The 13,637-nt window shown below is 42.6% G+C and overlaps 1 protein-coding gene across 1 annotated transcript in view; it reads left to right on the plus strand.

Annotated features, from left to right (window-relative positions):
• The first annotated feature begins 7,977 nt into the window (after positions 1 to 7,977).
• Positions 7,978 to 13,637, plus strand: part of LOC138294197 (uricase-like) — a 188,491-nt gene continuing 182,831 nt past the window's right edge. The window contains exon 1 of the mRNA XM_069233357.1: positions 7,978 to 8,120. Within this exon, the coding sequence (XP_069089458.1) occupies positions 8,091 to 8,120 (30 nt within the window). The 5' untranslated portion in view covers positions 7,978 to 8,090. The remainder of the gene's footprint in view (positions 8,121 to 13,637) is intronic.

The following is a 13,637-nucleotide window of genomic DNA, read 5'->3' on the forward strand; positions in this document are numbered from 1 at the left end:
TGGTGATAGGGTGCTACAAGAGCTAAGCCATTCAAGGTGACAAGGTCTCCTATTTGATCCATGGATATTGTGATTGGGCAACTTCACTCATACAACTGAAGCACAGATTTTCCGGCGTGCAAATGTTTACAGTTCATGTAGCATGCTTGTGTGTGATTTGGCAAATGTTGGAGGCACTTTGGAGGACCTTATGGCTGGGAGCTACTGTACATTATGGTAATGTTTTGTCATCAAAGCTGTTGTCTAAGTGTGTTCAGGCACATGGAATTACCCTATTTGTATTTGTCATGTCAGCATCATCATAGGCAAGTGGAGAAGGCAGGGCGGACCTCAGTGGGGAACCAGCTGGCTATGGTACCTCTGGTCACGAAACATTGGACAGTGAGGGACACAGTGGCCCAGAGAGTGAGGGGAGTACCATGGAGGAGACCGGTTCAACATCGTCTTCTTCGGAATCGAAATCCATGGGACACTCCGTAGTGGTGGTGGAACACTCAGGACCTACCCCTGTCCCATCCTTGCCTGCCGCCCCTAGTTCAATCTCCACCTTCCCTGTTGCTCCCCTCCCAGTTGGCCGGGTGTGCTCCCCCAGGAGGGTAGTCATCTCATTCACGCCAGGCACCTTACCCACTGTTACTCCTTCTGCCCTGCGTGAGGAGTCTATTGACCTCCTGAGGAGTATCTCTGTGGGTCAGACTGCCATTCTGAATGCCATCTAGGTGCGTGGCACCCGGCTCCAACAGATGGTTGCGTACCTGGAAGTCATTCACACTGCTATGTCCGACTTACAGAAATCTTTTCATGTTCTGGCCTCCTCCCTCATGGCAGTTTTCCACCCTCCACAATCCTCTCCCCCACCACCTTCCTCTTCCTCATCCAATTTCCCTATTCCCATACCTGTCCAAAGCACAATTACACATACACATGCAAACACCTCACAGCCAAAGTAGCACACATAAACACAAACACCACAAGACACACAAACAGACAAGCACTCAACAGTCACTCACACCCATCATAACCACCACCACATCCACCATGCCCCCAAACACCACTCTAACACCCACAGACACAGCCACCATTCACACCATACCCCCAAACACCACCCCAAAACTCAGACACAGCCACCACTCACCCCATATGCCCAGATACCACCCCAGCACCCACAGAAAGCCACCACTCACACCACCCCAACACCCACAGACACAGCCACTACTCACACCTTACCCACAGATACCACCCTAACACCCACACACACAACCACCACTCACTCCATATCCTCAGACTGCATCCCAACACCAGCAGACACAGCCACCACCCACACCTTACCCCAGACACCACCCCAACACCCACAGACTCAGCCACTACTCACACCGTACCCCCAGACACAAACTCCACCAACACCGACACATCCACCACTACCACTTTTCCTATCACATCCACATCACAGCCCATTGAGAAAGAGACGCACATGCCCACTCTCTCGGATGCAATAGACACCAACAAAACACAAACATACTTCAGACACACATATCAGCGCCAACAACACCCAAAGCCACACCTGACACAAGCACTTCCTCATCCTCCCAACCCCTAATCCCTCCTGTATATCCTATCCATGTTCCCCAAGAAAGTTTCATGTTTGGTCTTGTTCTTACCCTTGTGAACCCTCCCAAAGCAAAAAGGACCCCAGCCACACCCCAACCCATCCCTAACACGTCCAAGTCCTCCCCTGTGACACCCAACCAGACGATCCATACCCCAACCAAACCCAAAAATATGCTGACCCCTCCCAAAGTGAAGCCCACCACTCGCAAGACCAAACCCACCCATCAGAAACCTGACCCCACCCCACCAAAGTGTGATCATTGAACTGCCTGGAATGTCCACTAGATGTCCCTTCCTGTGGCAGTGATCTGTGAGACAAGTAATAAGGCACAGCGGTGTGCTCTGCACATTTTTTGAAAGGACTGGCCATTGGCCTTTTCTCTATTTTTGAAGTTTTGTAAATAAAGGTCTGTTGGTTGTTTTGCTACACATTGGTCCTGCAATTACTTTTCTACATTTTGAAGTTCATTAATAATGTGTGATTTATGACTACAGTTGCGCTTGTTTCACCCTGATTGATGATCCATTTGATGTGGTTGGTAAGATCTGACTTTGGAGCCAACCCTGAAGTCACCCAGGGCAGGGGAAATGTTTGATGGATGGATGTGTGGGATGTAATCCAGTTGGGGTGGCATTGCATTGATTGTTGTTTTATATGGTAAGTATTTCATCTTGGCTTGGCCAATGTCAACACCTATTGGGCTTCATTTCTCCCCATGATGTAGATTGGAGATTCATATCATGTGTGAGCATGGAGGTTTGTTAGTCCACACATGGAGGTTGTTGAAGTGTGCTACTTTCCTAAACATTTGAATGGGCATGTGTCCATTTTAATGTGTGTACCTTACACCCACTTTATCTAAATGTGTGTCCCATGCTGTCATGGGTGTATTTGCTTTCTAGACTTGAATTTACATGTTTGCCACATAGGCATTACACTTGGTTATACTGTTGGTTGTCCCTGAGATTCATCAAGCCACAGATCTTGTGCAAATAATGTTTTTTGTCACATGGGCAAAGTGAAATGGGTCCCAGGGCAGCATCCTTCCTGGGGTCCCCTGATGCTGCCATACCTATTCTGTAGGGATTGCTTAACTGTGTGCTTTGGATCTTGGTCACAGAAATTATTCTGCATCCCATTTACCATAAATTCTCTTTGAATGTGGGTCATATGCGTGAGTCCATTACACAGATTTTGCAGGGAAGGTGTGTTTGGGTTCAATGACACATCCATGCAGATGTGTATGAAAGTCCTCCTTTTTGCCCTGGTCACTCCCCAACTTTTTGGACAGATACTGGTGGTTACTGACTCTTGGCTGTGCCCTGGGTACTGCTTACCAGTCCCAGGGCCAGTACTCTGTGTAAAGTGGATTTGCAAATTAGGCTAAATAAAATTGGCAGAATCAACCTACCTATAAGTCCCTAGCATATGATAGGGCATGTAGGTTTAGGGACCCCAGCATAGGTAGTGCACCCATAGGTGCACTGCTGAGGTGCCCTGTGTCATTTTAAAAGCAGGCATGCCTTGCTGGCTGTCTTTAAACAAAAGTTATATACAAATTTGACTTTGGAATTAAAAGTACTTCCAAAGTCTTAAACTGCCTGGTATTTACATATAAGTCACCCCTAAGGTTGCCCTATGTGCCCATAGGGTTGGGTGCCATGTAACTAAAAGCAGGGACCCTATAGAAATTGTTGTATAAGCCTTGGTGAGGTAAAACTGCCACATTCATTTTTCCCTCACTGTAGTGAATGGCCTCCATAGGCCAACATGGGGAGACTTTATTTTGATTAACAAAGTCCCCATAGGAGACAGATACCTTGAGTTTAGTATCAAATTAATTGCTATAATAAATCCCACAACTTGACATTGTTGGATTTAATAGAACTAGTGCAGGTAAAGAGTTTTAAAACTCTACCTGAAAGTTGCCAACTTCACCTCTGTAGTGCCCTTCTCTTACTGGCCAGGCTGCCTTGATGAGGTGTGAAGTGGCCTGGGCTGAACACAAAGGATGTGCCTTGGGGAGGAGATCTGCCTCAGAAGATGGTGAAACAGGATGGGGGACAGAGTAGCCAAACTGGTCTTCAAAGGCAGGGAATTACATTTGGAGCAGCTCAGAACATCCCTCAGAAAAATAAGTGCCCTCTTGATCAGATTAGGAGAGGGCAAGAGAGGGGTGTGTTTAGGAATTTTAGCCACACCAGTGGGTGCGCTCAGCCAGATCTAACCTCCAAAAATCACTTTCAGCCATGTTGGAATTTTGAAGAATGTTGCTCGCTGGGATTGATTTTTGCCACACTTCCCAGGAAGTGGTCATCAAAGGGGGAAGGAGCCTGCCTGTAATTGGACAACCAGACCCCCCTGGTTTTCACCTTTAGGGTAGGGATAAATATGGCAGAGCTGCACCCACACCTCAGATCCCTACAAGGAAGAACTTCAGAGGAAGAAGGACTGCCCTGCTAGACCCCTGACCTGCACCTGGACACTGCACTCTGAAGGACTGCACCAGCTGCACAATTGGGCTTCACCACGAGAAGGACTTTGCCTGGCTTCAACTGGTTCCAGGAGAGACTCCCTGTTTGCTACAGGTGAAAAATAGCTAACCAGAGTCCCCTGCATCAAATCCTGAAGAAACTGACCAGAGCCAGGTGCATTCTGTGAGTTGTAGTCCTAACCCCCAAGAAGGAACCCTGAGGTGAGCTGTGAACTCCGAAAGGACCTTCAAAGACCTTCTGAAAGAAGATCCAGAAGTTTGGAGAATATTGGAGAACTTTTGGTAAAACACTTCATAAAGGGATCGAACGGCCGTCAAGAGATAAGCCGGCTTACGTCGACCGCAACCCGGCCTGACTTGCAGGTTCGTCCCGCCGAAAAGCTCTGGATCCCCAGACTTCCAAGACTCCTGGAAAGGCAATCCGACAATGTCAACTCAAAATCAGCTTGCTGTGGAGGGTTGTACGACGTAACCGCATGTATCATAATATGGAGGTCGGACCGCCATGTTTGCAGTGGTCGGACCGCCACCACAATGACGGTCTGGACCTCCAAACTCGTAATTAGTCCCAAATTGTTTTCCTTTCTGTGAGAAGATGTATTGTGCACTTTTTGTCATTTTGTCTGAAAGTAATGTAACTATATGTTTATAAATGTATAATCTGTTTAATTTCAGCATGCAAAATTATATGTTACATTTGCTATTTTGTAATTGCATATTTGGTGATGCTGGAAAGTACACCATTTATTTCTCCATTGAGTTCTTGTAATGTGAGTCAAGTACTTTCTTTACTGTTGAAGTAAAAAAGAGTTTAGGTTTATTTAAAACATTTGTTTGTTGGTAGTTAGAGGGGGCTGATGGAGTTTATGGAGTTTCTAGCTATTTTAGAGTGAGTTTGGCTTTGTAAGTGTTTTAATTAACTTTATTTTTGTTTGACTTTGTCCAAGTATTGCATTTCTGTTGTTTTTCTGCATTTTTGTATTTTCCTGAAGCTGTAATAATTATTTTATTATGAAAAGACACAGAAGTAGTCAAGTGGTTAGTTAGTTCATTTTATTTTACTATTTTAAATTTAAATAGTCTGCACATTTTTAAAATTAAATGTTTTACTTACTTTGGAAAGCAGTAGTATATTCTTCCTCTTCGGTTCTGTTTAGAAAATCTGGCAGAGTCTCATTGTCTTTCAGCTTTTGTTATGTTCTGTAGTAGTAGCTATAGTTTGTGTGCCTTTTATATTGTTAGTTAAGTAAAATTGCTAAATTATATAAGGTTAATTTAGTTTGGTTTATGATTTTATTGGTTAGTGTTCTTTTAGTTTAATTTTTTTTTTCAGCTGTTGCCTTTTATCTTGAATTCTAATTGGAGTGTGTTTCATAAAGTTCTTTAAATATACAGATATCTTTGTTTTAAGTTGGATATATGATATATCTATCTTTTTTTAGCTAAATGTTAATATTTGTAATACACATTTTTTGTATTTATATATTTTGATACTTTCACTTATTTTCCCTTTTTTGGGTTATTCATGCTTTTTTAGTAATGTGCAAATGTTATGAAATTGTAGAATAATGATCAATTTTTTAAAGGCTATTTTCAATTTTACTTGCACCTAAAATGTTATTTGGATGTTTTTTTAAAGCCATTGACATTTTTACCAGTATTAATGTAGTTGTTATTTTATGTGTCGGTATTTGTGTGTATTTGTCATGATATTGTTGTGTCTGCTAACTTTGTTATCTATATAAGAGAAGATAGATATTTATGACAAAAAAAATTTGGTTTTGGATATTTATGTTTTGTTAGTCAAGCATAGGAAGACACTATTTTGCAAACTAAATTTATTTTTCGATATTTTAGGTAATTGATATTGTTTGATTCAATATTATGTCAGTGCTCCAACCTTACATCTGCTCATGTGTTGTGAGATCCTGGACTTGACTTTTGGTTTGGTGTGGCCAATGTGACATCACATCTGGTTGGAGCAAATTTGAAGTAGGTTCTCTCTACATGGCGATAAATAGGTCCTCCCTGTGCCATCTCCAACTGATTGAGTCTTCATTTGGGTCTAATTGTGGGCTCCCTTCCCTCCTGGCTCATTTTAGATGCAGGGTTTTGACTCATGTTTCTCTCTAGCCACACAACCTACTCTTAAATGTTACTCTTAAGGCTTACTTTTAGCCCCCTGCATTGGTTATGGATCTTCTGTTGTGTCCACTACACTTTAGTGACGGCTGACAACAATAAGTATCTATGACTCAAGACCAACGGGCCCACTTTCATGCTGTTAGGATGGATGGATGGGCAGATGCATGGACGGAGGGAAAGGTGGATGAACGGACAGATGGACAGCTATTTTTGGACCAGCATCTAGGGGCTCATTTACAAAGAAATGACACAGTGTGGTGCTGCAAGCAAGCTTGCAGCTCCTTGCTGCATCATTTAGAAAGTGCAGGGATGTGTCGTATTTACAGAAATACAACACATCTCTGTACTTTCCCCTGCGCTGGCGCACAAACTGATGCCTAGGGCCAACGCAAGTTCCCACCCGCCATGGTGCAAGTGTGTCTGCGATGCAGGTATGATTGTTTAAGTGCAGGAAGGGACACCTTTCTGCACATAAACAATGATTAATGACATTGTCCTGTTTCTGCAGCACACATACAAAGAGGAATGAAAGTGGGTAAATAATGTTATTTCTCCCTGTTGTGCCACTTTAATGCCACCTCTGAGGTGGCATAGGAATCTGACACATTCCCAGGCTTGTAAATCTAGGAGTATATCAGATTCTGGGGTGTTGAGGCATTGGAACATCCAGAGCAACACCCATTGAATGCCCCTTTCATGCAGATATTTTCTTGGACCATGAAAAGTTAAGCAAATACGGGCCGGCCCTCTGCACAACTGGAGTGTCAAAATAAATTACATTCTGGTGGCGCGGTGTGCAGGTATGAGCTTGTAAATGAGGTCCCTGGGCCCATATTTACAAGCTGGCAGTGCAATACTTTTTGTGACACACTGACGGCACAGGCTGCACACTCATATCTAAAAAATCTTTGTGTGGGTTTACACGGACTTGTAGATATGGAGTAAGGCAATACAGCGCAAGTCAATGATTTCCCTTACTTTGCAGCAGCAGCGTTCCATGGGTGTTGTGTGGGTGTTACCAAGCAACACCCATGGATTTTGGTGTTTCGGAAACCGGGGAATACATCAAAAGCCTACATCTCCCCAGGGGTGTTGTAAGAGTGGCACAACAGGGAGAAATAACATTATTTCTCTCCACTTTTTCCTCTTTCTAGGTGTGCTGCATTCTGCACAATGGTGCAAGGGTGCCTGCATTGGGGCATGACAGCAATTTGTGCACTGGTGCAGGAGTAGAGGACAGATATGCGCTGTATCTTGAGGGTTCAGGGCATTTCTGCCGTTTTCCAGTGGAGCAGGGCACTTGTTGCACCACCCTGCACCATAGGCCTTGTAAATATGGCCCCTAGTCTCTAGGTAACAATAGTATTTAAGTTAAAACATTTCATGACACTACTGCGCATTTTTAACGCACTGTGCTCTGGTTGTCTGTCAAAACATTTTACTCAGATGAACACAGCGCAAACCTAACATGAACTTGGGTCATTAAATCATGTTTGGATAGTTTGTTATGGGCTTCCTGCCAATCTCATCCTGCAAGCGCCTTTTTATTAGCTACCACTGGCAGCAAAAAAACTATTTCTGTTAATAACCAGCAACACTGTTTCAAAGCAAGCCATTTTGCAATATTGAATGTGTCCGACGCGTAGGTGTACTCCCTCCTCCTTCCTTCCACATTTAAAAGTCAAAGTATCATTTGTAGAAAAAGAACAGCGGATTGGTTGGAAGGCATAGTTAAATATTTCTCTTTCTGCAACATGTTTCCTTCCATGCCAATGTGAGGCTGTCAACAGGTGTTCAAAGCCGTCGCTGTGTGCTCGTCGCTGAAACATATTTCAACTCAATATGGCCCAGTTGTACACAGGATCGAAGAAGGTGATTTTTTTTTTATTGTGGATAATTGATAATTAACTGTTTGTAAATGTGATTTTGCTCTTTGTACTCAAACAACACTCTGCTGCAAACGTCGCTTCTTTTTCATGTCTAGCTCATATTAACATTTTTAATGTTATTCAGTTCCAAATGCTTCTTCGTAGTGTGATTTTTATTTTGAATTATTGGTGAATTTTCAAAGTTATCTAAGCCCCATGCTGCCTTAGAGCGTGAAATAAAAACAGGTAAATGGCGTGTCAATGCAGTACCTGGGCTTGGTTGTGGCCTTTATAGAGATTCTGCCTTTTACTTAAAGAATGCATTATTTTGTCCGCTATGTCAAAATAACAATATCCTGTTTTAAAGAATGAAATAGTGGAGCATGGTTAGTGAATACGATTAAAAAAATCTGGTTTTAGATGTTTGCATTGGCATCAGATATAGCTGAGTGGCACTATCATTCTCAAGTTAAAAGAGGCGTGACAATTCCCAGATAGTTATTGGCCTTCTTTATTCCTTCTTCCCATTTCAGAATCTACCTACTTAGGATAACTCCCCATCACCCCCGTATTTAAGAGAACGACACCAAATTTGCTATCTTTAATTTGATATACAGGGATAATAAATAAGCGCACCTTCGGAGATCACGTTTAATGGATTAGCAGTGAGGATTAATATGTTAAAAGTCCTCATACTTGGAACAGAAAACATTTAGAAAGTTGCATGATTTATGACTGCAAGGAATATACAAAAGCTGAGCTTTGATGTCTTAAATTCAGTTACGCACACATCCAGTTACGCACACAATAGAGTTATAATAGATAAGGGTACCTTCTACCAAAGGGGTGGGGAGTTGGCATTCCAGGGCAAGGATACCCTTGAAAACGTGGGAATACCCACAAATTCAAAGGTTGATCGCACTCATAATCTTTTTTTAACACATTCACGACTTCAAATTCATCCTATTCCCTGCAAAGGCAGCAGTTGATCTCTAACCTGGGTGGAATATAAAGGGTATACCTCCATTGTTTGTGGGTTTGTAGGGAAAAGCGTTTTTGAAGGGAGATTGTGTAATCTTGCAAATGTACATTTGGGAGTAACTTCATCATGTGATATCTGTATTTTGCTAAAAACATGTATTAAGCCCAGTGTATTAGTTTACCTTTTGAAAGATATCTAAGCAAAACGTCTTAATTTTTTGGATAAAACTGAAGAGAGAAGTAAACATTGTTCAGTGGCTGACTGCACACCGTGTGACTGGGAATCCTGGGACAACCTCCCCCCCCCCCCACCACCACCTTTCCTCACTTGACTAAATTGTATCATCCTTGGCAAATCACTTTGTTTCACTGTGCCTCAATTTCTTTGACTGCCGAATTTGAAAGACCTTAGAAATATTTCAGTTCAGTGTGTGAATAAGATACACACAACATTTTCATTCCATTATAGGAAGCCATACATCATTTGCAATTTATTACTGTTCATCAAGTGTATCTTGGGGCTGGCTTCTGACTACTTTATATGGGAAATAGCATTTTTCTTGTAGATCTTTCTATGTTTATTTTTTAGCAAGTATTCCCTTTAATAAGAGATACTCAGTATAGTGTGTTGTGACTGGAATCTCCCCTGCACAGTGAATGGGGTGTACCTCTTCCCTAAGTGGCTGACTGCATGTGAATCTGGTATCCTGACTATTCTTTTGGACGCAGTGTCACTCTAATCTAGCATAAGTGCAGATGTCTCTGCTTGTACCTGACAACGTGATGTCCAGGACCCCTCCTGTGACCTGAAGGGGCCCAATAAGCATGCCATCAGAAAAGACAGCAGACTACTACCCCTGTCATCGGTTCATCAAGTAAGTCATTCATGGTAGCATACCCTGTTTTATGATTTTGGTCTAACCAAACCTTTTTAATCTGTGCCTGTGAAGGTGTGGTGTACTGAATCCAGTCATGTAAAGTACTGCTGTTATGTGAAGAGCCAGAATCTTGCACTGTTATGTGTGTGTGTGTGCACGTGCGTTTGTGTGCGCATGTGTAACTCTATGTTTCTGTGAGTCTTAATACTGAAGCTGGTGGGATCCTTTTTGGATCTGCCTGGCTTAACGTGGCACCAGACCAAGGATGAGGACAGTTTCCCCAAACACTGGCAGTGTTTTGTCTGTATTACTGCGACTGGAGGGTGGAGATCCAGAAACTGAAGTGAGAAGGATGAAGACAGGACTAGAAATTAGAAAGAACAAGCTCTATTCAACCATCTACTGTATCACTGTTTATAATTCTAAAAAGTAATACATGTGCACATGGCTCAGAAGGATTCTGTCTGGACTCAAATCTTGAATTTATTTAATACATGATTCCAAAATAACTTTTTAGTGTTCAAAATTCCATCTCCAGGATTAAATGAACAATCAACACATCTCCAGGATTAAATGAACAATCAACAATACTTTTGACACAGGTCTCTTACATAACATTTAGTTTAAAAAGCTTACTGGTTCACTCCCTAGCAAACACATCACATCCTCATTCATTCATCTATACAATCTCTCATTAATATCTATGCCATGTCCATGTACTGCATGCAAGGTCTTCGAGGCTACATAAGTACCATTACATTTCTATACCTTCATATAGTTTCCGAGGTTGGTAATAGTGTATGAATCCACTTCTTCTCAGTTCCTTCAGTTCCAGTTACCTTCATTGCCTTGTTCTGTTGGTTGTGCTGTCTCTTGTCTCATTTGTTAGTAGAGTCTTACAGGTGTGTTTTCAGCAACATTCTGGGACATTTCCCTGAGTCCTGGTAGGCTCCAAGCTTGTCATATTATTATCCATTGCTGAAACTTGAGACTCAGCTGGTACTAAGTACTAATCTTATACCATCTGTCTTCCAACTGGTCAGATCTACCTATTTCCATAACATCGAGACAGTGGTGCCATTGTCGTGTTGGCTCTTATTATAACAATGAGACTGCTGGATTTGGGCGGCAGCGTCACCGAACTGTAGGGAACTGAGTCCAATCCCACACCGCATGACAACTGTCGGCCTAATCCTTCCAGCCAACTAGCAGTACCTCACCAATACCCAAGAGTAGAGGTGATTTGTGGCAGTCTTGTGCGTGGCATTCTGATTTCTCAGGGAAATCATGGTGGAACAGATCTTACCTGTTTCTCTCAGTTACATTCGGCTCAAACATGCAAACACAAACAGAAGCAGGAATTGGTTCCATTAATTTTATTGAATCAACTGCATCCTAGATAGAAAGGCATGTACTGCAATGATAAGCACAATGAAACACAATAGCAGAGTGGTGACAAAGTGAAACATAAGAAAAGTCCCACCATAGTGCCACAATGGTAAGTGTCAGAATTCCTACCTACACCACTAAGGTTCTATACCAGAGCACAGCAGTGTTAGCTCTAACCTGCCCTTTAAGACCCATGAGAAGACACCATTCCCCAAACCTGAATATGGCAGTAGCAAAGAGGGCTGTTGGTCTACCAAGAGTTTTCTCCTATGTAGGTGGAAAATATGTCAAGTCTCAGCAGACAGCTGCAATGAAATGAACAGCATGCAATGACAACTTCTGGCTGGAATGTCCCTCTAGCGTATAGTGGGCAGAGGTGTTTTTATAATAAAGCATCTGATGTTCTGAGAATACTGTCCTAACATAGGAATACATATGTTTCTATGAAGCAATAGGCAATGTGATGTTTCGCTTTGTACCAACAACATTATTGTGTACAGCCTTAAGCAAGCACAGAGTGAAGATGTTGTGCTAAGAAACAAAAACACTTTCTAAGCATAGTGAACAACAGATAAAAACGTCACCACAGAATGAGGCTTCTGCTAAAAGAATAAAATGAATTGTTTTCTAGGCTAATGGGCACACGCTTCAGGCCTATGGCTAAAATAACGTGCCCATAAAATGATGCTAAAATACCCTTACAAAACGGTCCCTTGTTGCCTCAAAGTGTAGAGGTCAGCATAAATGTACTATGATAAACTTAACTAAAATATATACTAAATGTTCAAGTTGACAAGCAAAACACACTGAAGCAGGTTAAATAAAAACTGTCAATTTAGATTCTTAGGGGCATATTTATAATATTGTTTGTGCCGAATGTACGTCAAACATTTTGGCGCACATTCGGCGCTAACCATGCACCATATTTAAACTTTGACGTCTGAGCCTGCGGACGTCAAAATTCCTCCGTGTGAGTCATTTTTTGGATGCAGCAAACTGCCTTGCGTTAATGACATGCAAGGTAGGCGTTCCCACCCAAAAAATGAATTTATACTCCTGCATCATTTTGACGCACAGGAGAGGGCGGGCCTTAAAAAACAGCACACAGCCTGAAGTGCACTGTTTTTTAACGCCTGGCTCAGGGCAGGCGTTAAGGGACCTGTGGGCTCACTTCCATGGCTCATGGCCATGGAAAGAGTCCAGAGGTGCCCTTCTCTGCCCCCAGGGACACCCCCTGCCACCCTCGCCCACCCCTGGAGGACACCCATGGATGGGGGGACCCACCCAAGGTAAGTGCAGGTAAGTTGAGGTAAGTATTTTTATTTTTATTTTTTTTAAGTGGCATGGGGGGCCTAATTTGGGCCCCCCTACATGCCACTGTGCCTAATGGCCATGTCCAGGGGACAAAAGTCCCCTGGGCATGGTCATTGGAAAAGGGGGCATGACTCCTGTCTTTGCTAAGACAGGAGTCATTTCAATAGGGGTTGTGCGTTATAAAATGGCGCAAGTCCGGTTTGAGGCATGATTTTTGTCTCAAACCTGACTTGCACCATTTTGTGATGCACAACCCCCATTTTCCCCTATGCCGGCGCTGCCTGGTTTGAGTCATTTTTTTTTTACTCGGAACAGTCCGCAGTGCCGGCTAACATCATTCCTTAAATAAGGCGCCCGCATGGCACGTAGGAATGGCATTAGCCGGCGGTAAAATCTTTGACGCAAACCAGCGCCAGTGCTGGTTTGCGTCAAAAAGTATAAATATGGGCCTAAAAATCTTACTTTAGAAGTAGCAATACAAGGCCAAATGTTTGCTACTTTACTGCAACACATAACAATTTTGAAGATCGAAACTACATAGGCCATTCTGGCTCGTATTTCACAACAGCCCTCATAATTTAGAAGCACATAGATTCCATTTTAGAGCACCTGGAAAGCTAATCAAATCAAGGAGACAGGAACTCCCTTCAGATAACAAGCAAAATTTGCTGCTGAAGCGTTACATGCTCCATGCTGGGACAGCTGTTTACAAACCATTGAATTGCTCACAGAGGTCTCTCTATTGCTACCACTAAAAAAAGACCTCTTTCATGCCATTGAAACATTTGTACGAGAAGGATAGCTCTCACACCTCATGAATGTAGCTATCTCCTAGCCTTTTAATATCTGCCTACTGGAATGTGTTTCAAGCAAGATGTGAACTGTAGTGTTGAAATAGGCAGATTGATAAGCCAATGAATTAACCATACTGCAGATGGAATTTCCACCTCAGTAAAAGG

This window comes from Pleurodeles waltl, chromosome 4_2 (genome assembly GCF_031143425.1).
Source record: "Pleurodeles waltl isolate 20211129_DDA chromosome 4_2, aPleWal1.hap1.20221129, whole genome shotgun sequence".
Taxonomy (NCBI): domain Eukaryota; kingdom Metazoa; phylum Chordata; class Amphibia; order Caudata; family Salamandridae; genus Pleurodeles; species Pleurodeles waltl.